The sequence below is a fragment of the Alligator sinensis genome, unplaced genomic scaffold, assembly GCF_000455745.1.
Source record: "Alligator sinensis unplaced genomic scaffold, ASM45574v1 scaffold233_2, whole genome shotgun sequence".
Lineage (NCBI taxonomy): Eukaryota > Metazoa > Chordata > Crocodylia > Alligatoridae > Alligator > Alligator sinensis.
This window is the reverse complement of record NW_005841941.1, coordinates 1,287,590-1,315,393: the sequence shown is the minus strand read 5'-3', so window position 1 is coordinate 1,315,393 and position 27,804 is coordinate 1,287,590. Positions and strand designations below refer to the sequence as shown.

At 42.0% G+C, this 27,804-nt stretch overlaps 1 protein-coding gene across 4 annotated transcripts in view; it reads left to right on the top strand.

Moving 5' to 3' along the window:
- The window catches only part of HDAC4 (histone deacetylase 4), a 422,181-nt gene that overhangs the window by 311,953 nt on the left and 82,424 nt on the right, over window positions 1–27,804 (top strand). For all 4 annotated transcript variants that reach the window (XM_025199370.1, XM_014518186.2, XM_025199369.1 and 1 more), the window contains 3 exons: window positions 9,345–9,602; window positions 16,059–16,245; window positions 24,357–24,490. In XM_025199370.1, coding sequence (XP_025055155.1) covers window positions 9,345–9,602; window positions 16,059–16,245; window positions 24,357–24,490 — 579 coding nt within the window. The remainder of the gene's footprint in view (window positions 1–9,344; window positions 9,603–16,058; window positions 16,246–24,356; window positions 24,491–27,804) is intronic.

The window sequence follows — 27,804 nt, the reverse complement described above, 5'->3', positions numbered from 1 at the left end:
CCCCCCACGGAGGCTGTCAGTGGCAGCGGGATTGGGTTTGGCAAGCACCCACAGAAGCCACCAGTGGTGGGGACGGCCCTGTCGGGGGGGGACACATCCCGCCCCTCCCTACCAGTTGCCTGTGCACAAAGCCATTTGTTAATACAGGCATTCCATTCTCTTTCCAGTCAAAATAATCTGTCTGTATATAGATATATATAAATAAATCTTTGAAACTTGTGCAGGTATATTGCTAAAAAATGCAAAATCTATCATAACAATTTATCAACATTTATAATTTTGATTCTCTTCTGACCTTCCGAGCTTGTATTAGGTCTTTTAAAAAATATAAAACTGTTTTTCTTAAGTTTGGGTTACTTAAGAAAAATATAAAGCTGTTTTTCTTAAGTTTGGGTTACTTGAAGTACAGAGACACAGATGCACGTGTGCACACGTGCACGTGCCACACCCACCCACCCACCCACAAAACACTGACAGTGAGTTTCAAACCAAAAGAAAAATTTGATTGCAGGTTTGCTTTTCAGATTGCTGTGGTTTCATTTATGGTAGATGTTTCTCCAAATATTTTCACTGTTATGAGAAAACATAACTCTTAGGAGCTGGATTAGCCTGATTGTGTGGTGGCCCATAAAAAAAATCTTTCCAGTAAGAAAGAGAGAAACAATTTAAAGCAAGAAAAAAAACTAAACACTTTGTTTATAGAATAGAGCTAAGATGAGATGATTTACACAAGCAGCTGACGTCAATCTTGTACTTCTGGATTCTTGCCACTATGCAATGCATGTGCCAGCCCTGGACTTCATTCAGCCTAGCAAACTGATGTGGCGTGGAGCTCCTGTTACCCTGGAGATTTCCCTTACCTCACTCCAAACATGCTTTGTGCAGTGAAGTTTAAAATCGGGATTGTTAGAAGTAGGCAAGTAGGTACAGTTTCTGCAGAGTTTCTGTATGAGAAAATAATTTGCAATTCAGTGGCTTGTTTGTGTAGTTCTTAAAACTTTCCCTGTGACGTACCTACTGAACTCATTCAGACTTTCATTTAGACCTCCCAGGAGTTTGAACTACATATGTGGTTTTAAGCAGACTTATGCTACTTTCAATAGCCTGAAAATGATGTGTTGCTCCTATGGAAGACAGAAAACAAAGTGTAATTAAACTAAATGAATGGGAACATTTTGTTTTCATGTGTTAAATCAATGTAAAAATAATATAGCAACTAACTGTATATGTCTGCAGACGTGTGGCAGATTTAGCCCACAAGATAACATCCAGTTATTGACAGAGAGAGAGATTTTTTTTCTCAGAACACAGATATTTTAGAACCTTTCTGTGCAGAATAGGTACATCATCAGAAATAATGTGATGGATTCCTGTTGTTTAATTATAAACAGAGCTGTTAGTATTGTCCTTTCTTATGTTTTCATGACACTTTGTTTATAATGGTTTATAATTTTGTCAAACTTTATTCACTCAGTCTGAAATGTTTGATGTCAGGTGTCTGCATCAGCCTTTTTTGGAAAACTGAACATGGAATAGTTTGGCCATTTCTGAAGTGCTAGGGAGTTTTTGTTTTGTTTTGCCTTGCTTTGCCTACCTTTGTTTTTGGCCTATTTTAAAATATTCTGATAATCTTTATTTTGAAAATGTCGAGCTTTTCCACGCTTTGAAGCAGGGGCTTGAAATTTAGCTAGATTTCCTTTGTGTCCGGAACATTTTGTTTTGTTTTGTTTTTTCTTTTTACCATTCTCAGGTTTTGGAAAAAAATGCAGTTTGCATATGTTTAATGGTGAGTTTATCAGGTAACGTTTCCAAATATTCTGTCGTCTTTGAGCATGCTCAGTCATCTATGGCACCTCTTGTTGACCAGGCTGCAGAAACACAACCTGTACAAAGTGTTTGAGAATGCTGCAGTCTAGGACTACATAGGCAATATCAGCTGACCAGGATGGGGCTAGGAACCAGAACTGAGAATAGGAAGCTTGTCTTTAAAGATACTCCTGCCAATGATTAGGCAAGAATCCATCGGACTGAACTACAGAGAGGACCAAAGTCATAGTGGAAGAGGGAAAATAGTAAATTGGGAGTGAGGGACCAGTTAAGAAAGCAGGTGGCAGTGATTGGGGAACCGGAACCAGTGGCTGGGGATAAGGTAACAACGAGATTGAACAAGGAGTTGGGGAAGACTGAAATGAGCTGGACAAGAAGATTGGGCCTTGGAAACAGGCTTGGGGGAGAGGAAGAAGATCTGACGGAATTAGAGTGTGACAAGAGAACTGGGACTGAAGGCAGCAAGATACCAGTGAAGGAGGAAGATTCCGATTCGATGAGGGCTGTGGCAAGGAAGAGTAGGACTGGGAGAGAGGCAGTTGTAGGGAGGTGATGGATCAGATAAGGAACTGAGTAGGAACTAAAGCTGGCTGGGTAAGGAGATTGGACCTGAAGGAGGGTTGGGGAGGAGTTTAGGACTCTTAACAGCCAGTCTGGAGGGGGAGACAATAGGCTGTTCCTCCACTCCATACTACTACTGTTATTTCCCCACTACCTCAAATAGCAGGTGTCTTGAAGGCCCCTGGCAGATGTTACACTTAAGATTAATCAGTTAAGTAGTAACCCATCCACATGCTAATACAATTAATGGTGTGATAAAACAAGGAATAAGCCATAAAGTTATTACACAAAATGTATGAAATGACTGGCTTGTTCCCACCATGCTTTAAATTGCATGTGTGGCTAGGCATCAGCTAATTGGGGCTTCCAGCCTCGGGATTTCTGAGAGCCTTTAACAATATGTGCTCCTAAGGTGTGGAGCGCAGATCAGCTGACCGATTGAGGCTCTCAGCCTCTAGAACACATCAAATCCTTGAGTTTGCTCCATCCCAGAGGCTGGGAGCCCTTGACTCTGATACTCTCCCAAGGGTGGGAGCATGGATCAGCTGACTGGCTTCCTACTTGCTGATCATGATCCCAGGCTCCCCCTGCACCAGCAATATGGCACTATCCCACAGTGATGCCTCCTGCCATGCATGTGTAGCATAGCAAGAAGCACAGTTGTCAGATCCTGTGGTGCCTTTAACTGGAAGTCGGCCAGGGGCCCAAGGTACAGACGTTCCAGTGCTGAACCTTGTAAATGTTAAGGGCTAGAAAATGACTCCTATGCTTTCCCCAAAGTTAACGACACTATTAAGGTTGTGAAGTAAAGCAAACCTTCCAAAACTGAAGTTGTGCCTTCAGGCTTGCCTTACTTCTGGCTTTTCTTCCTTTTGAGTTTTCAGCGTTGAAATGTCAATAATCTATTTCATGTGTAATAACTGTATACAGTGATTCTCAGTGTTGTTTCATCTGCATAAATAATCATTTCTTAAGTTCTTTGGAAACTCAGACTTCTTTTTAGGTTCTAATTCGAGTCTTCTGTGCATGAGGTGTGTGAGCAGCGATTGCCTGTGGTTCCCTATTTTCCTCTGGAATAAAACATGAAAAAATATTTTGGCTTTGACATCTCTGGAATAAGAGAAAATAGTAAGCTCCATGCTGCAGTGTTTTCTTAGCAGAGATTCATTATTTTTAATTAAAGTAATATTGTTTTAACATAATAAGAATGAAAGCAGAAGTAGTTTGAGAAAATATAAATGTAAGGTTCATGTAAAAAATATGAGTAATCTTGGAACAAGTAGATATAGAGAGAGTGTTTTGTTGTTAGACCATTGAGTCTATAATTTGCAGAAGCCTTAATAGAAATTATTTATTTCCAGCCTACTCCTGAACTGTGCTTTCTGGCAAACCAGTGCCTGAATGTTTAAGGTTAGAGTTAAATGTTCTTTTGTTGAGTAGAAAAGTTTTTTTTCTGATAAGTTTTGTAAACAGTAGTCAGCCAGTGACTGAAGTAATATTACCTACACAAAATGAAGATTAAAAGGTGTTGCAGTGGCTGTGATGTAGCAATGACCGATCTTTTTATTAACCAACTGGAAAGCTGCAGAGGCAAACAACCTTGGAATTTCCTGGGTTTTGGAATGTTTTAACTATGCAGCCTTCATGGTCTCCTAAGGAAGTTTTTTATGAATAATATGTCATTTATAATATTCTAAACAGTATATAGGTCATACTGACAGTGTTCAGTTAGTTATAAAACTGGGAGATTTTTTTTGCCAAATTATTTAACTTTTTACCTACCTTTGACACGCAATGATCCTAGAATAGTCTTCACTCCTTTCCTTTCTTAGTTTGATACCGTATCAAAACCCCTTTATCATCTATGTGGGATTTCAGAGACCTAGGTAGCTTGAAAAGTAAAACACAGTTTTGTGTGCAGCAGTCCCTGAGGAAGCTATTTTTTTGAAAACTCATTCCTTATTTCTGTTATGTTCGCGCATTCAGTTAAATTTGAAATGCAGTTCAACAGGATGTGAGATATCTGAAATTCGTATCTGTCTCTTATTTCATAAATAATATAGAGTTGTTTTTCCTGTATCCATTGTCTCACAGGCTGATTGTTGCCAAGGATTTGGGAATGTTTAAATACATTCCTGATATAATCAACTACATAATCTTTCCAAGTCTCATAAAGCTGGTAGGAAAGGATAGAATGAGTTTAGTTTCTGCTAGCAAGCACCAGCAAGTTTTGTCTTGCTTTCCCCTCCACTTCCCCTTTGTGAGCCATCACAGCTGTGTTATTCCTCCTCTTCCAAGGAGAGGTTCCTGTTGCTTCTTGCTTAGGTTTACTTTGTCCTGCCAGCAGGTGTTGCTATTCAGAGAACTGGTTGTCCCCCTAACTCAAGACAAAATGAAGATGGAGGTGGTGTAATCCATGCTAATTTGCAACAATCAGATGGAAGATTAAATTTCTTCTACATCCCTCTGACAAAACAGACCTTATACTGCCCAAGCAAGATGACTGAAGAACGCGTGTGCGCCAACTCCTCTTCCTTCTCGCTCATTCTTTATCATTCTCTAGTTCTAGAATTGTATCATAAAAGACAGCCTGCTCTTTCTGCAAGGGCTAGATCACAGACTGGAGGAGAGCAGCAAAGCTGTATCGGTGGAAGCAGTAGAGGCTTCTCAGCTATCAAGCTGGGTAGCTCAGGAGCCTGAGATATGTGTTATCATTTTTGAGAGTGTTAATTGAAATCTTCAAAGTGAAGGCTGTCACACACACAAGCTAAAAAAGCAGCACCCCACTAGGGTAATAAGAAGAGTGGGGAGGAAAAAGAAAGTTACACACATGTACACCATGAACAAAGCTTTTCCCCAAAGTTTTCAAGTTTTGTAAATCAAACTACCAGAAAAAAAAGAGGGGTGGGGGAAGGTTTGGTTTTCTTTTTTTTAAAAAGGGTATTAGGCATCGCGCAAAAAATGAGAGCCTTCCCATAACTTTACATTGCCCTCCTTCATATTTGGTTGTCCATCTTCCCTCTGGACCTCTTAATATGCAGTGAGGACAACACTGCAAATCACATAGCACCAGGAACACCTTTTCCTTAGACCTTTTAGTAGGTATGTTCATTCACGACTTGCTTTAGTAGGAAATTGTGCAGACTAGTTTTGCCCAGTGGTGGTTCTGCTCAGCTGCCTGGCAGTATCCAAGCTCCATTTCTGCACAGCATCTAGGCCTTGCAGGAGACATTTTTCTTCAGGATTTTTCGTTGTCCCACAAAGAAACCTGTCCCTATGATATGTCCCAATCCTATGATTCTGTGAACTCAGGTATTTTTCCTTCAGGGACTCCAGTTTGTATGACAGTGACCAGGTGGCAGTAGGTATACCATGATTATGTTAGATCACCAGACCCTTCAAACTATAATTTGTTGGTAGAATTTCCAGACTCGGGAGCCAGGTTATCTTTTGTACTGCCAAGCTAGTTCTTTTTCTACTCTTATGTTTCCTGCTCGTTTTGGTTGCCATTCAAATGGAAGTTGAATTGAGCCATGACATGGCTCTTATGGCATACTTATACTTCCAGGCTGGAAGTGAAAGTTAATAATGCTTTGTTTGTTATCGTATTTTCTCACATACAGTACTGCCCCAAATATAACACATGCTTTGCTTTTGAAAGGCAGAATGGTGAAAACATTTCCAGAATTATGGCTGTGTGGACAGTGACAAAGCCTAATCCTCAGATGATTCACCCTCCCTTTCCTGTGCAACTAAAGCTGAATCTCTAGCTGCTGCAGAAGACTGATCTCCATAGGTGGATCAATGATTTTGAAAAGAGCTGAAGACTCTGAGCTAAAGAGACTGTGAAACAGAGACACCAGGAGCAGCTAGAGGACAACAAAATTGCCCTTAAGTAGAGCTGATCATTAACACCTGTAGAGTTGAGAACAGTGAGCCATTAAGTCAATTGATTGACTCCCTTAGTTGCCTGAACAGTAATACCACAGCTGTTGCACTGTGGCTCACTTTGAGGCTCTTTACTTGAACTTGAGGGATTTTCCCTTCTGAAGCATAAATATTCAGGAGAGAGTCTGGATTTTTTGGGACTCAACAAATCTGGGCTTTTCAGAGCTTGGGAAAACTCAGTCTTCATAGCACTTTTGAAAAGACAAGAATCCTATTTTGTCTTATGGCCAGAGAAATACTGCAAGCTCCCTAGAGGTCCAGGCTACTCAGGATTCTTGTAGCTGTGTCCTTTCATTTCCAGACTTTTTTTGCAGCACCTTCACTTTTCCCAGCTACTTAAGAATATGTTACTAGAGAGACATTGTCATGAGAATAATGGAATGAGTGGGGACTCATCCAAATATCACCAACTTTTGCACTAAATTCTAGTAGGAGGGAAACTCTCAGTCATATTTTTTCTTGCCAAGCAATCCCCCTAAGATGGAGAATTTTTGAGACTGTCTCATTGGAATCTGACTTTGCTATAGATTCTCATTTCCATCTTCATGCATTGTAACTAAGTAGATAAAGTTCCTGCCTGAAAATGGTTAATCTTTTTGTAATGTTTATTCATCACAATGTAGTTTGTGTTCTCCAGTTGGGGAAACTAGCTGTCTGGTTAAGAAGCTGGCACCTCTGAGCAGAGCCATTTGCTGGCAGTACAGGGTAAAGCTAGCGAGAGAAATTTTAGTAAAAGAAGGGGGCTTTTTTGCTTGGAAGATGAGGAGGAATAAGTAAGTTGTAATGGATCGCAGAGTAGAGGATGTCTGCTGCAGAGAAGGAAATATTAAGAATGTGTAAGTACTTTTACCATTTCTGGCATCACTGTAAATGTTTTAAATACTAAGTCTGTAGTTTAATCTTGTATTTAATCTCTCATACTGTGCCGCATTAGTTACTTAAATTAAAACCAAAAAGCTGGCACTGGTGAATTGCTCAGATTGCAGATTTCATGTCAGGAAATTTCAAAATATGAAACAGCTTCAGGAATGTTAATTTGGCCAACTTGCACATTCTCCTTACTTTCTGAAATCTGCTAATGACAAAGCACAGTACATTCAAGTTTCCCATTAAAAAAGAGCAGAGGAAACAGTACTGAGTACAGACAATATGCAGTGAGACCAAGCCTATGTTGCAAAAGCAGCCTTAACTTTTGTAAATCTTGTCATTGGGCACTTGATCTCTCAGTCTTTACTGCTGTAGCTTCTCCACATATATTCTTTGCATTTAATGCCTTACACACTTGAGTTTAGTGGGGGATAATTTAAAATCAGGAGGGAATTATTGTGAAATGCTTTTCAATTCCACCAGTGTTCACAATAGGTATTACAAGTTCTTTTCTCAGCAGCTCTTCATCCTGTTCATCTGCTTCATGTGATCCAGAAATCATACCCTTGTCAGAGCACAGACTTGGAAGATGTATCTTTTCATAAGTATGTGCTGGTAGGCAGGATGCAGCCCTTCCTCAGAGGGCGTTTTCATCTTCTCCAAGTCAAGGATTTCAAGGCAGCTGAACGTCAGTAGTTCTGAATGTTCTGGAAACCCATAGCCACTGGGGTCTGCACCATGATTACGGTTGTCTCAGTTATTTTCTTATTGCTGCAGTCTCTGCTCTGACTCTCCCAGACACCCAGTAGATGTTAATCCTACCCATTTTTTTAGGGTAAAATGGTCATTTTCATTTTTGAACTGGCATCCTTCTACAGCAGCACTTACATATAAGCGTCCTTTCTAACTTCTTTATAAGCATGGTATGCATTTTTGTTATGATTTACTTATACCAAGATTTTCATAACAAGCAAAGAAAGCCTATTTCTTACTGGAAACTAAGTTCCATGAGTGACTGGTGCCTCCTGAATCTGGGGGGGCACCTGCAGAAGCTGCCGATGGTGGTGGCCCGGTTAGGGGGGGCACCAGCCCTGCTGACAGCATCGGTGTTGGCCATCAGGGGGGTCACTGGCCCTGTCGGGGGGGAGGATGGGGGGGACACATGCACCCCCTACCAGTCGCCTATGCTAAGTTCTTGCCAATTTTCAAAATTCAGCCATTTTTTCCTGCATCTGTCAAACAGATATAATTTAAGCTCTTTAATACAGGGATATGGAATTGTTTTACCTTTGCTTGGTTTTGTTCCAAGCTAAAACAAATCAAATTACTGCTAGGCAGTTATCAAGTAGGGCAGATTTCATCTTAGACTGTGAATGCTTCAGAAAGCTATGAGCCTGTGTGAACTACAGTGAAAATTTGTCATTACCTTTACTTTAGAAGGCATGTCTGGTGCCTATTCTAATAAAGCTGACATGTTACAAAAGCTCCCACAGGCTTAGGAACGGAGGCAGAGAAGAATATGTGACAGTTGAAGGAAGTAAATTCACAGGCATCGTATAGAGTTCAGGTCGTTATGAATATTCCACTTGTTGACATTTGATTATTTTGGGCTTGTAAATACAAGTCACAGAATACCCTCAGCTTTCCCAGAACGGTTAAAGTGTTCAGATTTTGAGCTTCATTGGAAACCGCTAGGAAGGCATCTAATTTCATATTTTTGACATATCCTTTATGGGTATGTCAAAAAGAGGCTGGGCTAACAGGGAGGTGGGAGAAGAGAAGAAGTTTATCACTCAAGCTTCTGCCAGAAGTTTTAATTCCTTGCCAATCTTGAAAGAAGTAGAGCAGCTGTGCTGAGTGCATAGACTTCAGAGGCCTATGATTTCTAAAGAGAAAAAGTCAAATAATAAGAGCATCATTACTTAGCACATGAGTTTTCCCTGGTATAGAAAATAATAGCAATGCCACCTTGAAATCTCTTTTTATTCAAATTGCATATTTGTTTTGAATCTAGTTTGTAAGAATATTATGCTAGATCCGCTGTTTATTTTGTTTTCATTAGCTGATTCTACAAGAAAAATATCAGCTTTAACCCTGTGCGTTACACTTTATTTATCAGTTAACCTCTGGGATGTTTTCAGATGATACCAAAACCTACCGAGCCAACTCGCCAGCATGAAAGCCACCCTGAGGAGACGGAAGAAGAATTACGAGAACACCAAGCACTTTTGGAGGAGCCATACAGTGACAGAGTTTCGAGTCAAAAGGTGGTGCAAGGGTTGGCCAATATGGTGCAGGTGAAACAAGAACCCATTGAGAGTGATGAAGAGGAAACAGAGCCACAACAGGAGCTAGAGCCTGGCCAGAGGCAAGCTGAACAGGAGCTGCTGTTCCGCCAGGTATGAGATTACAGGAGTCGAAATATGTATGTGGTAAGCCATCTCTCAAAATATAGCAAGGCAGATTGATGGAGAGCAGTTAGCAAGTTTCTGTTGCTGCCATGTGTTCTATATATAGTGAAGGTAGAAAGAGGTAAAGTATTGGGGATAACTTTGGCAGTAGCAAAACAAAAATTAATACCAGTAAAATTGAAATAGCTAGAATGGCAGCATATGCCAATGGGGCTAAACGGAGTTAGAGAGACGGACAGATTTACCTTCTTTGATTGCAGAAGGACTGGTGCTGACCTTTTCCTTCTTTTATACTTGCCAGACCATCCCCTGCAGTATATAGGATTCAGCAGGGTGGGAAAGCCCTGGAGCACAGACTTGGCATGCTAGATCCAGCAACTAGGTGGTCAGATCTGCTGGGTCCCACTCTAAATGGGAGACTAGCAGTGGTCCAAGGAATGAACCTTACGGTATAGTCTATTTTTGGGACTAAGCAAGGCAGTATTCCTGTGAGAGCAGTTCTGTGAGTGCAGCATCATTTTGCTGCACACAGTGTAACTTGGCAGTATATTAAACAACATGCTTTAATCCATAGAAAATTTGTACTGGTTAAAAAAGGGCAATTATTTGTGAAGCATAGAGAATTTATAACTGGATACATCTACATGTGACACTACATTGCTGTAGTGACGTGCTACAGCAGCGTAGCATTGATGGATGTATACACATGACCAGCAGCTACTTCACCATAGCGGCACACTCCCACGTTATAGTGCACCACTATGGAGAAGTAGCTTCTAAAAATAATCATGCGCTGCATGTATGGCGCATTATGGGGGGGGCGCAGTAACAATGCCACCATCAAGCAATGTGTAGATGCACCCTTTAGTAGTAAACATATTTGAAGTTCCTGTTATGCAACAACACAAAACATTTTGACCTTATCTCAAATGTGTATTAATTGAATATTACCCAGTTGGCGGAGTCATAAACTGTAAATAATTCTAGTCATTGTCATTGATAGATCTGGTGGGGAGATAGACAAGTCAGGGTTCAATTACGTGGCTGTAAACTGAGCTACATTAGAAGAAAACATAAGGACAGCAACAGATTTTGTGTGTGGTCCCTGATAGCGACAGCCCTTAAACACAATGACTATGGAATTACATTCTCTTGTATGAATGTAAGAAAGAAAACACATCAAAGCAAGGCAGGTAAATTAGGCGTTGATCTAGTGTCCACTTAAAACAACAGGTGGTTTTTTTTTTTCATTGACTTGCCTGGGCTTTGTATAGAACCCCTTAAAGCACCCAGGTAATATATTCCAAATTGGTGAAGCCACACTGCTGAGGGAAATAGTCTTCTTACCTGTAATTACAGCATGATGCAACCTCTGGAAATGTTTCACTGTCCCTTGGGGTTCATGTGGAGCACTCTGCACCAAGAGAAGTTGGCTGCGCATTGTATGTAGTTCATTTGCCAAAGTCTCATAACAGAAGAAAGGTTGATTTGCCTTGGGGAAAAGAGAGTGTTAGGTCAAAGCTGTATCCTTTACAGGTTCTTTAATGATTTATACACAGAACAGGGTCCATGCCATTCCATTCCATTGACTGAAAGGTGGACCTAGGTTTAGGCAAGAAAAAAAATTAGTTCTAATTCTCATGCCCCTTTCAACTACAGATGCTTCAGAACCACCTTCTTTACTCATAAACCACCAACACACAACCTGTCCACTAGATCAGGGGGCAGTTATGCTTCAGGAATGGCAGGCCAAAATTATCAAGCTCAATCTGAAGCAGACTAGCAGTCATGCCTGACCAATCTGATTGCCTTCTATAATGAGATGACTAGCTCTGTGGATGTGGGAAGAGCAGTGGACATGATATACCTTGATATTAGCAAGGCTTATGATACTGTCTCCCACAGCATTCTAGCAAGCAAGCTAAGGAAATACAGGTTGTATGAATGAACTGTAAAGTGGATAAAAAACTGTCTGAATTGTTGGGCTCAAAGGATAATAATCAATGGCTCAATATCTAGTTGGCAGCTTGTATCAAATTTGATTTGATAGCAGCCTTCAACTACCTGAAGGTTACATACAAAGAGGATGGTGGTAAACTGGCCTCAGTGGTGGCAGATAACTGAACAAGAAGCAATGGTCTCAAGTTGCAGCAAGGGAAGTTTAGGTTAGATATGAGGAAAAACTTTCTCACTAGGAGGGTAATAAAACACTGGAACAGGTGACCCAGAGAGGTTGTGGAGTCTTGGAGATTTTTAAGACCTGGCTAGACAAAGTCTTGGGTAGGATGATCTAGCTGGGGGATGATCCTGCTTTGAGCAGGAAGGTGACCTCCTGAGGTCCCTTCCAACCTTAATTTCTTCATGAATCTATGATTCCAGTTCAGCTGCTGCTGCCACTTCTTCCCCAAAGCCTCCAGCTGCTGAAAAACCACAGAAGCACCAGTAGAACTGAACCACAGGTTGCCAACCTCTGTACTAGATGACAGAGTGCCAACACAGAAAACAATCCTTTAAAAATAAAGTGGCATTCTTGCTATATTGACATAGCTGCCCTGGCCTAGATCAGGGATGGGTAATAATTTTGGCTGAAGGGCCATTTAAGGAGTTTTGGTGAGCTGTTGAGGCCTGCAAGGATAGCCCCGCCCCTTGACAGGTGCCCTGCCCCCTGGACACCATCTTAGGACCCTCTCCCCTGTACTTTGCCCCCAGATGTCCCTCCCTTTGCCCCCAAGAATTACCCGGGGGGGGCAGGGAAGGGAGGAGGTTTGCCAACTTAGAACCAAAAAAAAAACAACAAATCATATACTAAAAATCAAACATCTATCATAGCATATTTTAACTTTTTAAGCAAATTTGGCTTGATTTATGTGTGGGGGGTTGTGTGGTTATGGTGGGGTGTGTGGGGGTGGACCCCTGCATGCATCTGCCACTAGCAGCAATATCAGCAGCAGGCGATGGCACCCCAGTGGTACGCAGAAGGCAGAGCACCACAGTGGCGCACGGACCCAGCTGAGTCCTGGGATCTGCACATGGCAGCTGGAAGTGGGGCTCCCCATGGCTCACATACAGCTCCTGGGACTGTAGTTTGAGCTGTACGCTGCTGGGGGGAGCCCCGTGTGATGGAACTGCTGGTCTGGCCCCTCTTCCTGCTGCCACAGGCAGCTCCCAGGACTCAGTTGGGGCATCATGGAGCAGGGTCAAGCTGGCCAGGCTCCATTGTGCAGGGCTCTCCACCAGTCCCAGACAAGTCCTGGGAGCTGCACATGGCAATAGGGAGCTGGGCTAGGTCACTAGCTCCATTGCACAGGCTCTGGCCAAGTACTAGGAGCTGCATGTGAGCCACAGGGAGTCCCACGCAATGGAGCCTGCCTGGGCCCCATGCTCCCGCAGACCCAGGCTCCATGTTCCTGACACCCTGGCACAGGCCCCACACCCCTGCCCAGCTGCAGCTTCCCCTGCACCCACCACAGCTTCCCTACCTGCTGCCTGGAGTGCTGTAATGGGGCCAGGAGGAGCTGCTATGACCAGGTAACACGTTGCCTGGACAAGGGAGACAAGGTTGATGTCCGTTATCTGGACTTCATGAAGGCCTTTGACGTGGTCTCCCATGATGTCCTCACAACCAAGCTGTGGAACTGTGGCCTTGACCATCTCACAGTCCAATGGCTGGGGGACTGCCTCCAGGGTTGGACCCAAAGGGTACTAGCTGATGGGAACAAATCACCATGGCACAAGGTTACCAGTGGAGTCCCCCAGGGCTCAGTACTCAGGCTGGTACTCTTCAATATCTTCATTAAAGACCTGGATTTGGAGATGTGGACTAGCAAAGTTCACAGACGACACTAAACTATGGGGGAAGGCGGTCATGCTGGAGGACAGGCTGCGGATACAGGCTGACCTGGACACACTTGCAAAGTGGGCAGACCAAAACCTGATGGCATTCAACATGGAGAAATGGAGGGTACTCCACCTTAGGAGAGAAAAACAGCATCATACTCATAGGCTTGGAGGTGCTAGCACCACAACCAAAAGGGACTTGGGGGTCTTGATTGACCATAAAATGAACATGAGCCCCCAATGTGATGCTGTGCCCAGCAGAGCAAACCAAACTCTGTCATGCATCTACCAATGCATCTCAAGCAAAACCAGGGACATCATCCTCCCACTTTACTCGGCCTTAATGAGGCTTCAGCTAGAGTAATGCGACCAGTTTTGGGCCCCCCCACTTCAGGAGAGATGTGGATAAGCTTGAGAGAGTCCAGAGGAGAGCCACCCATATGATCAAAGGCCAAGAGAGAAAGCCTTACGAGGAAAGGCTGAGGGACGGGACTCTTCAGCCTGGTGAAGAGAAGGCTCAGGGGGAACTTGGTGATTGCCTATAAGTATATAAATGGGGTGCATCAGGATCTGGGAGAACAGTTGTTGCCCAGGGCTCCCCAAGGGATAACTAGGTCCAATGGCCACAAACTTGTAGAAGGCCAATTCAGACTCGATATAAAGAAGAACTTCTTTACAGCCCAAATGTCCAAGGTCTGGAACAGACTCCTCCCTGAGGTGGTGCAAGCACCTACACTGGACTCATTCAAAAGGCATTTGGATGTTTATCTTGCTGGAGTCTTGTGATCCCTGCAGACTTCCTCGATCTGGCAGGGGGGCTGGACTCAATGATTTCACAAGGTCCCTTCCAGCCCCTAATGTCTATGAAATCTATGCTGCTGGAGGCCGAGAGCCAAGCAGTTCCCCAGGTGGCTGCAGCAGTGGCAGCAGCAGTCCCAGCCAGAAGCTATGCATGCTGGCTGGGGCCAGGGCCCTCCCACAGATGAGAGTGGGAGTACAGCCTGCTGCCCCAATGGGAGTGAGTGAGGCTCAGGCCCATGCGGAGCGCAGCAGGGGCAGTGGTGGGCCAGGCCAGATACATTTAATTGGTGGGCACCCACCCTTGGGGCAGATGAAATCGCCTGGTAAGCTGGATCCAGCCCATGGGCCATATCTTGCCTACCCCTGCCTTAGGTTTTCCAGTGTATTGTGGTTGGAGTTCCTTCTGAGCTTCCCCTGTCAGGGCAGTTAAAGTTTCCTGAGATGCCCTCGATCACTAGTTTTGAATTTCACCTCCTGAGTTATCTGTCAAAGCCTAGGCTTTGGTGTCTAGTAGGGACTGATCTAAGATTCTTGGCTTGTTTTATTATTTGGATTATTTCATTTATCCTGTTTTGGTTTTAGACTTCATCATGTAGCCACCAGGAAATCTACTACCTAATATTTAATTAAAAAAAAAAGATTTATTGTCATAAAGTGATGTATTGTCTAAACATCCCACCGCATTTGCTTTACTAGAATGAAGTTAAACAAAACATAATGTCATGCTGCTAACAGTTGGTTGTAGCAAGAACATTCTCCAAGTCTCTAGCATCACCCTACTAAAATAAAAATCTAGATGTGAGAGACAATTCTGATTTAATGGCATAAGCAGTCCTAAAAAGAAAATGTTCTTCAGTGTTAGCTTGTCCCTAACAAGACTGAGCAAACAAGGGCACTTGTCACCATCTTGGGCCCCCCCTACACATGCAATGGGATCTAATGCACAATATACATGTGTACCTCCCACCATGCCACATGTGCATGGTAGGAGCTGTGATTGTGGGATTGCACATTAGATCCCATCACACCTTGTCATCAGTGCATGGGGAGCCTGGGATCACAATCTCCAAGCCCCACAGTCAACATGGGCTGTGGGGCTCACCACGGGGGCAGCACTGGGAACACTGTCCCCACATTCTAGCTTATTGCTTGTTTTATTATACCATTAACTAGGTGAACGTTTGGCTGGGTCACAACTTAAGGTGTGTTTACCTAGTTAATCATGCCTTAACTGTAATGCATAGAGGGAGTCTTAGTCCTGATTCTTGTCTGACCTTCCTGGAGCTGCACATGGCAGCAGAGAGTGGGGCCAGGTCGCTGGCTCCATCACACGGGCTCTGAGTCTGAGGGATCAAAGACCCTTACTTATTTCCCTGATCTAAGGCCTCGAAATGAGAACAGTTCTGCAGATCTCAGGTATATGCAGTTGGCTGGGGAGAAAGGCAGTTGTCCCTTGCATAGCAAAGACCGAAATTATGTAGAGCTGCAGGTATGAAAATCACTATGTAGAATTGTATCCAAAAGCAAAATTTTGCTTTTCAAGTGATGTGATTTTAATTGCCATATAAGGTTGCTTAGACTGTGTTGCTTAAAGAAAACTTGCCTGTAGTAAGGACCTGCTCCAGATCCCACTGAAGTCAACAGGTCTATTTGCATTAGGCACTCTGTTACAGTGTCAGTCCTGTGTATGTAAATGAACTAAAAACTCCATGGAACATTGTTTTAAAAGTTTCATTAAAACATCTTTAATTCAGATATTTGTGCAGATGGTTGTCATATAATAACCCTTTCCATTCTTCCCAACAGCAAGCCCTTTTACTGGAGCAGCAACGCATTCACCAGCTGAGAAACTACCAAGCATCAATGGAGGCAGCTGGCATCCCAGTGTCTTTTGGAGGGCACCGGCCTCTGTCCCGGGCACAGTCCTCACCTGCTTCTGCCACCTTTCCCATGTCTGTACAGGAGCCACCCACTAAGCCAAGGTTCACAACAGGTAATGTCTCAGGATCCATTCAGGAAGCTGTTGAATGACTGTGTGTGGCTATGGGTTCTGGTTATCACTTAGTCTAAGAAGCATTCAGTGGTCATGTACAAGTACAATGGATGAAGCCAGCTCACCATGGGAAAGGCATCATTATTAAAGCAACCTGGTGTTTTGTCACCCCCCAACACCATCTCTGGGAGACCAGGGGCATCTGCCTAGATACCCTGAATCCCTGTAATGATTACAGAGTCCAGGAACTCCACGCATGCCTTTCCTTATTGGGTGAGGTCGAATGATCTGGGTCAGTAATTATGTACCCTTTTGTCCCCCGTTGCCTGGAGAGAAAGATTGCAACCTAGAAGGAGCTCACCCTGTATATATTTTAAATAAGTTACAAAAATAATGGAAATGTAGCCTAGCGTTTTGGCTGTTTACCCCACCCAAAATTAGAATAGTTCACACTACACCATAAGGCTAGTGTAAGCATGAGGAAGAAAGAAGCACAGTGTTATCAATAAATGTCAGCCTGCCAAACAACTACTAGCTTGAACTCTAAAAATACTTTTGTCATCAGATACTGGATATTTTCTGCCTGGGTGGTGGGATCTGCCTGTAGCAGCCAAGCAGAAAATACCCCTGCAAGTGGAGGGAAACTGTCAACTGATGTATCATTATTAGAGGAGGCTTCTGCATTAAGCAGCCTTCTCCTCACCCTGGTGTAGGGCATAGGCCACAGAACAGAGTGGGCATCCCGAGCCATGGCCCGACCAACTTTTAGCACGTAAATTTATATAACCCACAAATGCGCAATTGTCATTCCAGTTAAAACTGTATAGCTATTTTTTAATTGCATAGCAAGCTAAATTAATGTGTTAAAAATTGGTCAGGCCATGGCCCCTGGGTGGCCCACCCTGTTCTACAGCCTGTGGTATAAGGAGAACAGGATATGTCAGAGATAACCAAGTACTTAAATGTAGATAAGGTACAAGTTTCCTCTAAAGACTAAAAAAGGAAAATAATTGACCTTCTATCAAAATCTTTTCAAACAGAAGTCTTGATTTGATAGCTTCTGGTTTGGATAAGCTGTAGTTACACACATTTTTTTCAACTCTTGCATTCAGTAGTTAGGCAGAGTTTACTGTTCTTCCCAAAATAGGAGGAGCTGTTTTGCAAATGGATGTCCTAGCACACCGTGAGTGAGATTGTATTCAAGAAAGGCTAAAGGCCCAAACTGTCAAATCTGATTTTTACTTTCTTGCCATAAGTGGACAACCCAGTATTTTCCGTATTGTTGAAAATAATTTCTTGGCCTGAAAGTTTGTTGGCCTCTAGTAATTGGTTGTAACGTGTGAGTCACCTTTGCCTGTGTGCAGGGCAGTAAAGTTCTGAGTTATTTTTAAATACAAATGGATAAGATCGGTAGGGCATCTTTTAAATTAGTTTCACATAAAGCAAATCAGTTTTAAAAGTGACTACTTTTGAGAACTAATATGAGAATTCTACTGTTATAGTTGCATGCCTTTGGTTTTACTGCAAATTAGGATTTGAATTCATTTTTTTATAATCATCTTTTCTACAAGAGGCTTGAAAACAAGACTTTTGGCCTATGGCCCTAATGAACCAAATCAAACATTAAAATAGGTACCCATAGGAAGGGAGAGCTACTCTAATTAAAGCACCCAGAGTGTTTAAAGCACCCTTGCTGCCATTTTTAAATGTGGGGACTCTGATACATGAGACGCTGGAGTCTGCTAGAGTACGATAATTACCATGCTCCAGCAGACTAGATTAATCGAGTCTGCTCATGTATAGGCACCCATAGTGCTGATTTTAAGAGGGTCAGTCTGTGGTAGATCTTAAAAGGGTCAGTCTATGATAAAATCAACAAAGGAATTCTTCATTTCTTTTAGTTTTTAAATGTTACATTGAAAATCCTTCTAAAGGGTTTTGTGGAAGGAGTTAGGAATGTAGATAGACCCGGTGGTTTGATTCTATATGGTATGCATAGTTTATTATCCGGTCTCTGGCATGACCAGTTCCTGATGCTTAAAAGGTATATGAAAAGCAAAACATTCTGCACCCAAGAAATGTGTAGTGCATTACAGAACATGAAAGTGGACAGAAAATAGCCCCATCCTGATTCCTGCAGGCAGTCAGTTTTATGTCCTGACGCGTGACATTTAATTTTTCCTTCATGCTGGTACATTTTGAATGTAACTCTTCAAGAAGCCCTTACTAGCACTAGTAGCCCCATTGACATTAATGGGAATACTTGTGCTTGTACAATTTTACTCACTTAAATAAGGATTCCCAGGTTGGGCCATTAATTTGCATAGCTACAATTATCCAGTCTCTGATCTCCTGTGAAAATGAGTTCGACAAATTATTCTGATGTTCTGTATTAAAGCATTTTTTATTTTTGATGAAGGCATTTATTCTCTCCTCCTGTGCAGGAGCAATATAATTATCTGAGCCGCAAATCATATGTTTGTTCTGCCAAGAAAAGCAAGTTGGTCATGCTTTAATGCTGACCTTTAAAAAACCAACCTTCTCATGTCTGAAAGAATATTTCTTCCAGCACCAGTTAATTTAATCTGTAATGTCAAGTGTAGTTAAGTATTTTGAGTCTAAATGATCTAGCATTTACTTTTTGTGCGACTGCAGTGCAGTGTCCTGAACCACAGGAAGAGACTACAGGAATTCAAATAAAGTGCACAGGTCTACTCTTTTCTTAAAAAACCTTTAAAAAGTTAGGGTGAGGAATAATATGTAGTACTGCAGAGAAGAAGATGAAATATGACTGAAGTCACTATTTCATCTGGGAAGAGAAGAGGTTTACAACCTACTCCAATTATATTTTTTGAGCCTTGATTTTATCACATGAGGATATGTAGCCCATTCTAGTGCCATCTCTATCCTATACACACACGTGCACATGCACGCGTGTGTGTATGAATGTATGTAACCATTTTTTATGCTTAAAGTATATTATGTATACTCACCCACATTGCCACTATAGTACATGCATGCCATCCCTCCATATACCATATTTACTTTATCAGATGAAGGGATTTTTCCCTTTGTCAGATGAAGGGAAGCTCCTTGTCTTGGATTTGAGTATGGGGGGTGGGGAGGGCTGCCTCTTACCCTCTGACTTCAGCCCTGGCAGGGCTCTAGCCCAGGGGACAGATCACGTGGTTGCTTCGGCCCCACCTTGGCCCAATAGCAGCAGCAGTGGTGGTGGCAGCAACTCTGGGACTGGGCCAGAGCTGCCATTGCCACAACAGCTGCTATGTGGCCAGGCTAGGGCTGGAACAGCCACATGATCTGTGCCTGGGGCTGGAGAGAGCTGGAACCCTGCTGGAGCTGGAGCTGGAAGGTAAGCAGTGGTAGATGCATGCGCCAAGAGGTGCAGGCATGAGGGTAGTAGTAAGGAGCCAGAGGAGCAGGCACTGTGAGGAAAGGGCAGGTGCTGAGGCATGCATGCAGAGGGCAAGCAGCTGTGAGGGCAAGTAGTGAGGGCACAGGTGGCAGGGAGCAAGGTGTGGGCAAGGCAAGAAGTAAGGATCAAGCCACTTGACTCCCCCACTTCCTACCTCCCCAGCTGCCTGCCTCTCCCACCATCTACTTCCCTACTGGCTACCCCCCGCCACTGCTTTCCCCCACTACAGCAGTGGATAGCAGAGGTGCAAATTTAAGATGACCCCCCAAAAATTAGTCTCTATACATGGAAAACTATAACAAATTTGATACGTTTCCATAAATAAAATCTAATTATTGGGGGTATTTTAAATTCAGAGTTGTCCTGTATTTGGATAAATACAGTATATATTCAGTGGTGTCCACATATACATATCATGGCCCCAGGGAAGACTCAGGGTATTCTGTTATGAATTTCAGTGAAGCCGTCATTTCATCCAAAGTATATAGGACTGCATGCGAGTGGTACAAAGATGTAATTTTCATCAGTTTGGGGTAGCAGCATGTCAGCCTAAAGGAGTAACAGTGAAATCCATGTGCCAAGCAGAACTTTTCTTGGTATTGTTTCAGATACCTCCTTCTGAGTGTATTTACTTTCCATATACCCAACTTTAATATCACTGAGTGAAATGGAAATTATGAAACATGCATTTTAGAAAGATAAATTGTTAAAGTACCTAACTTTTCTGTGCTTAAAAATGTTGTTACATCTTATGCTGCTTTAAACTAGCTAAAGATGCAGAGCTAAAGTTTCCTACTTTCAGCCTTACCTATGCATCTCCCTAATAGTGTTATGAAGTGAGCTACCCACGTATTATGTACAATCGGTATAAGCAAACTGCTATTCATACAAAAGCAGGACACCTGTGAGATGATCGGCAAGCCTTTTGGACTGGAGGCAGATATGGGAGCAATGGAAGGAAAACCAGGATGTTGTAAAAAAGCCAATAACTGATTTGCATGTATCCTGATAGTTTCTGGTACTGAGCCCAGTCAGAGACAGGATATTTTGTTAGACTGATTGGTGGTTTAGATCTGTCATCATGTTGTACCTGCATTCCTAAAATAACCAACACCTTAATTTTTCATGGTTTACTATTAAGAATTAAATTCTTGAGGAAGTAAATACCTTTGGAAAATAAGTATAAGCAAAATCCGCCTCCTTCATCCTGTCCAAGTTAAAGCTCACGGTTGAGCCCATCCAACTTCCCATTGAAATCAATGCAGTTCATTTGTTGGGCAGATATAGTCTGTTGCATAGTAAGCTGCTCAGTTGCGGGGATGGGGTTACCTGTTGTCTGGAAACATACTATGCAAACAAAAGAAAACTGTTCAAAATGCATTTATTTCCATTAGCAGTGGGACATGTGATTTCTGCAGGCATCATAAGAATTAATCCTTGGCATGGCTACTTGTTCTGGGCTTCCCTACATTATTTCTGTACTTTCCCTTTCTCCATTAGCTGTGATCTCACTCTTCTTGCCCTGTACTTCTCTTCACTCCCTCTGTTAGCGCACAATATGCTTTGCATCTGCAATCTCATTTACCCGCCTCTAAAATGCTTCCCTAGCACTGTTTTCTGAATCCTTGATTGTAGGTTTCTCTGCATGCTTTGCTGACTGCTAAAGTAATTTGCTTTGATGTTCTGAATTCTGCATTGCTTTCCTCTCTTTTCATTTTTGTTTATTAGAAGCTTTGAATGCCTTGGGGACAGCATTTTAAAATATTAACAATATTGAATGAGAGCAAGAAAGCTATGAACTGAACATACGATTCTGACTTGGTCCTTACTAAGGCAAATCTCCATTGATGTCAGCAGGACTTTGCCTGACTAAGGATCTCAAAATTTCTTTTAATTCATTATGTTTTCAAATGAATCGGGTAATGATGTGAACCATAGCTGTGTTCTCATTGCGTAGTTAATGGAGTACCTCTGCCAAGATGATGCTGTAGTTAGTGAAACTGGCCAGTAGTGTAACCAGGGGTGGATAACTGGGTCATGAGAGGTTCAAAAATGGTGGCAGCTGCTACTAGTGCTGCCACCCAGGATACAGAAACAGTTTGTTACTTCTCTGGAAATGGCCAAACTAGCATTTACTTCTAAAGGGGTGGTTTTCACCTGTAAAGATGACGTTGACCTATATACAGTTTATGTTTTGTATCCATTTTTATTGTATGAACCAAAATTAAACTCCATGGATAACACACCTGCTTAATACCACAGGGGCTGCACTACATTCATTTTCCACTGTATTCTGCACAAGTCAAAGTGCCTAGAGCAGCTAAGAGAAGGTGGAGTTAGGTCTTTGTTTCTAGCTACTTTGCCTCAGCTCTTCAGGCAGGAAAAGTTGTCCACAAGAAAATTTATTTAAATACTTCTTGAATAAAAGATATTAGTCAAAATATTGATATATGTTTCGTAAAATCCCTCAGTACTTATAAAAATATTGTATTAGAAGGAAATATGAGAAGTATAGAAATATGACCTGAAGAAGGACATTTTATACCCTAAACTTGCCTAAAATCTCTCCCAACTGTACAGTCAGTCCAGTAAAAAAGAACCAAAAACTCCTTGCCTCTTAAGAAAAAATGAAGTCAGAAACAATAGCCATCCATTCTGGTAGACCATATTGTCTCTTCAGCTTGAGTTTACACTGTTTGGTTTTGCCCAGCAGCTCTTAATAGGCTTTAATAATGTCAGAATGAAACAAACAGGGAGTCTTGTAAAGCCTTGATTGATTGAATTGTGGTTAACCTAACCACTTAACCATTTCTCCATTCTCAAGGGTCCCAGCACCCAAAGCAACGAGGAATGCCAGATAACTCCCTCAAAGTGTAATGACTGAAAGGTTCATTGCCAGTTTTTGGAGAGTAGTGGAAAGCCAAATTTCAACCCAAGAGTCTTGCTATGCTGCAATCCAAAGGAATGATTGAAGCTCCTTTAGATGTACCATATTTATCTGAATCCAAAACAACTTCAGATTTAAAGCAACCTTCCAATAATTAGATTATATGTGTGGAAAACTATACATTTGTCATAAATTTTCATGTATAGAATATAATTATTGGAGGGCCACCTTAATTCATACCCCCAAAGCAACAGCAGGGACAAGTAGCCAGACTCCCACCCCTTGCCTCTCTTGCTTGCCACCATGGTTCCTGTGCCTGCTGTCCTGTTGCTGAACCCCCTACTGCCACCACCACCATTTGCCCCCTGCCTTCACTATGCCTGTAACTGCTTGGTGCTCCTACCTCCTAGTGTCTTTGCTTGCCTGCTCATGCTGTCTGTCGCAAGTGCCTGTCCCCTTCCCAAACCTGGCATCCCCCACCTTCTGCATCTCCCCACCACTTACCTTCTGGGTAGTGGCTCTGGCTTCAGGACAGTTGGCTGTGGTGGTAGCTCAAGCCTAACTAGGAAGAAGCAGTGGCAGCAGCCTGAGGCCTGGCTAAGTTGGGGCTGGAGGAGTTGGAACCAGAGCCACAGCTGTTGTGGGCAGGGGCCAAGGCGTACACCATGGGTTTTTCTTTCCTCATTCTCCCCACCACACACACACCCTCCCCTGCCATGTGAGCCACCCCAGCTTGCGGTAGGCATAATGGCATAGCACCTGCTTTGGCCCCAAGCCCGGGGCTAATGCCAGAGCTGAGCTGTTGCCTGCCCCAGGCTGATACTCAGATCTTAGACAAGGCTTTTTTCTCCCAGGGTGACTGGAGAGAAAAACCTCATCTTGGATTTGAGTAAATATGGTAACATGAGCTAGCCCTTAGCTAGGTAATTCAGATATCAACAAACTCCAGCCACTGCAGCACAAAAATAGGTACTTGTGTGTTAACTTAAGGTCCTGGATGGATTTTCAACCCATGCATAACTCTTTGCTGCCACAGACTGTACTGTTGGTACATGAGCTAGCTACACCCTTGGATTGCAGTGTAAGTATATACCAATGGCTGACTTTCAAAAGAAGAGCATTTGTTTTGCCTTACCTCTTTAAATGTAGTCAGTCTGCAAATGCATCCTGCATTGTTTGGCTTCACTAATAAGTCAGAGTTTTGCATCCCCTTCAAGAACTTCACCTTGTCATAATTAGGAAACTGCCCCATGTGGTTGTCAGTTGTATATCTGGAGAATGTCTCTCAGTAGTTGCCCCCTTCCTTGGTATCTGATTTAAGGGAAGGCTAGAACCAAACTTGTCACCGTACCTATTATGCTTATTACTTTGCAATGGCTTTTTTATTACTCTTGCATTTGCATGTCTCTGCTGAAATCTGCACTTTTTCCTGCTTTCACCTTTCAACTACTTTCAGCAACCTCCCAGCTTTGTCTTGCTGACACCTGCACTCACTTCTATCTACCTTATTTTATCTTTTCTTAGTATTAGTGATTTTTTTTCCCCAAATGTGTTAAGAATTTTCATCATTGCGCAATTCTTAGTGTCACTTTCGAAATTTTGGCCTCGTTTCTAAGTGTCTAGAATTTTAATTTCCTAGTGTGCTACATTTGCCTGTGAAATTCCTATTTACTTGTGCATACTAGTTCAACTGAATATAAAGTGCTCTAGTCCAAACCAGGGGATTTTTTCCATATGTCTTAACAAAAAAAGTTGCTTTAATTGCAAGCAATTTTGTAACCTTTACTGCAGGCCTTGTATATGACACCTTGATGCTGAAACACCAGTGTACCTGTGGAAACACAAACAGCCACCCAGAGCATGCAGGGAGAATCCAGAGCATCTGGTCCCGCCTTCAGGAGACAGGCCTCCGTGGCAAATGTGAGGTAATAAATACCACCAGAGAAGGGGGAGAGAAGTGCTTGTGTGTTTAGGAACAAGAGAGAGAGTAGACTTGTCTTTTTGATTCTGCAGTCAGATTTTAAACAGAGCATTTTTAGGAACTTATTTTTGCTTTTGAAGATCAGCACATGGAATTTTGCAACTTGGATCTCTGATTTATCTGGACATGCAAACTTTTACACTAGACTTCATTTTAAAACTTTATAAGGTTATCTGTAGATTGAGTTTTGACAAATGTGGCTTAAAATTAATCCATGCCTACATGACTCTGTACTTGAGCATTTGGACCTACCAGAAATACTTTTTCATCTATGTGATTTGGTTACATTACCGAGTCTGTTTCAATCACTAAATGTATAGACTGATATAAAATATATCTGCATTGCACTATTTGCAGTGGGGGGGGAGGGGGGGGGCGTTGCATATTTTTTTCTGGTACTTCCCTGACTAATGTAAAAGATCTGTCAAGCATTGACTTTTGCAGGGGTCAAAGATTGGAGCATATTGTAATTTAGTCTTTTTGTTGTAATTCCAGGCTGTAATAAGAGCAGTTATTGATTGAATGCTATCCTTAATTTTTTTCCATTGTTTTTGTGGCTTATTTTCTTTGAATGTTGTTGATAGTTTAGTGGCCAAGCCAAGCTTAAGGTGCTGCAACAGAATGAGAGGCTGTATTCATAACCAAGGGCTCACAGAACATAGAATCAAGGTGGTTTGTATTAACTTCGTTGGCCATTTCTGCAAAGGGAGAGGAGGAAGCTGACGAACTCAATAAGAAAACAAAGGCATATATAGATTGAAAACAATCAAACTAAATTCTTACAGTATTATCAGTTGTTTGAATACTTGGGGGTTTTTTGTTTTGTTTTTTTCTGACGAGTCTGAATATTATGCAGCTTCCCCTGGTTAAAGCCAATGTCTGGGTAAAAATCATTTCCATGTAGTCAGGAGTGTTAACCACTTGGGGGCAGCATTGTTGTTAGCAAAACTTGTTGTGCCACATCTTTGTTTCCCTATATAGAGAACAAAAAAATGTTTAGATTTGCATCTGAAAAGACAAGCGCAGTTGAAGGTTGGGTTTATTCTCACTCTACTGTGGTGGGGGGCAGTAAGGGGAGCTTAAGACAAGTACTCTATTGTAACCAAGATCAGCTTTTTAGAAGCAACACTTATGCCAAACAGTATTGCTTTCCTCATTTCCTACCTCTGTATCACAGAAATTGTCCTCCTGGGTGTAAAATTCTTTGATCTATGAATTCTAACCAACTATTAATTCACTTTAATTTGGCCCATCTGATTGCTTTTGTGGACAAAAATCTTGGAGTCATTCTTGACACTCAACTTTTTTCCTCCCACATTTCCCTTGTCTGTAATTATCTTCTGAACATTAGTAGAATTCAACCTTATCTTGACCCGTCCTCTTCTGAAGACTTTAATCATGTGTTAATCACTTCCTGCCTCTTCTTTTTAAAATATCTTATGACCATCCTTAATCTCTGGTCTGTAAACTTCAGGGTATTTGGAATGCAGCTGCACTGCCTTTCCAGTCATCCTTTCCCTTCATCTCCATTGGATTCCTAGTTATCTCCCAGCCTGTGCCAAGGATATAGCTCTATCATGTATGAAATTTTGCATCAAATGCTCCACTTTACTCATCTGACATTGCACACCTCCTTCCCACTCCTTCATTTCACTCCTCTGATACTGGCAGTTTATCTTTCCCTCCCCTCTGAACCACTGTATTTGGGGTCATCCATTAACTTGTACTAACCCATTGATTCATCTATCTTGAATACTTTTCCTTATTTCCAAGCCATTGAGTCACTTCCTCTTTCTCCTCATCTTAAAACCCTTATTTGAATTCTGTCTCTGGGTATGCATAGTGGTATGAGTAATTAAGTTGGTTTATATAATGTATTGTTTTTTTATTTAGACAATGCATAATGTGACATTCATATTATCTATAAAAAGGATTTAAGTGGTAGGGAGGAGGAATGTTCCTGACAGGCTAGAGTTTCTCTCTCCTTTCTTTGGACTGACTGAGAGAATACCTTTTGTTCTTTACCAGACGATTGCAGTGTGTGACAAATTTAGCAAAACCAGCTTTATATCTGAGATCTATACCAATAAATTTACACAGAGGGTCTTGATAGGACTGTCTTGGAATCTGGATTGATTTTTTTTTTCATCTTCAGCACTAGGAAGAGAGAGCTCCATCTACACATGTGCCATATTAAAAACAAAAAAAAAGAAACCCTTACCTTACCCTTTAAAGTTTCACTGTTGAGTGTAGCTTTGAGAAGTTAAAAAAAATTACCAGTTAAGGTTGGTTGGGGGTCTGTGTATTATTTTGACTCTTTTGTGCAATGTGTGCAATAAAGTGAGTGCATACAGGATACTCAGCATTTGTATAGCAGTCTAGATAGGCACACTATAACTGATAAATCTTCATCAATCTTCCCAGCAGCCCCATGAGGTATGTTAATATTAGTAGTAGTATGTGTCTGCAAGTGAGAAGACAGGTAGAATGAGTTGAAGTGAGTTGGTTACGGACACGTAACAAGTCAGTGGATAAGAACCCAGTACTTTTTCCCAGTTTGCTTGCTGACTTAATTTTTTCTGCAGTGTATCTGCATTATTCAGTTCAGACATTGCATGGCATTTGTGATTAATGCAGTTATTAAATATTTGTATTTATCCTCCTTTGTCCAAAAGTATGGCCTCATGCCTCAGACACTACATGTCATTTAAATGAGCCTACAGCCCTGCTAAAGAAATATTTTGTGATCGTGTCGTTAAACACTGTTGAAATGCGGATGTACTCGGGACACAGTTCTGGCTAGATGGACAATCTAACTTTGTCATTTCCTACTTCAAGTAGGCTTCACTTTACCTCTTCAACACTCTTCTTGTAATGTTTATATATGTTTCCTAAATTGAATTAAACTAATTCTTAAATTCCATCAGTTGTATCTATTTATGAGACAGTTATAGAACAGAGTGCACAGAAAGCATATTTATGTATATTACATAGAATTGGACAACATGACATAACAATTATAGCCCCATGTGCACCTGTGAATTAAAAATGAAATTCCACTCTGCTTTCTTTTGCGTGTTTATAGATTGATGAGGGGATCATCTGTTCAGTGGACATTTCCACTCCTTGTCCATGCTGCATGCATGCAGAGTGCCAGTGGATCTCTGGCTGCTAGCTTTTTTATCATGCATTCAAGGCATGCATTCCTTGAAACTTTGGAAGTTGTCCAAAATAAAACTCATCTTCATCATCCTGCTG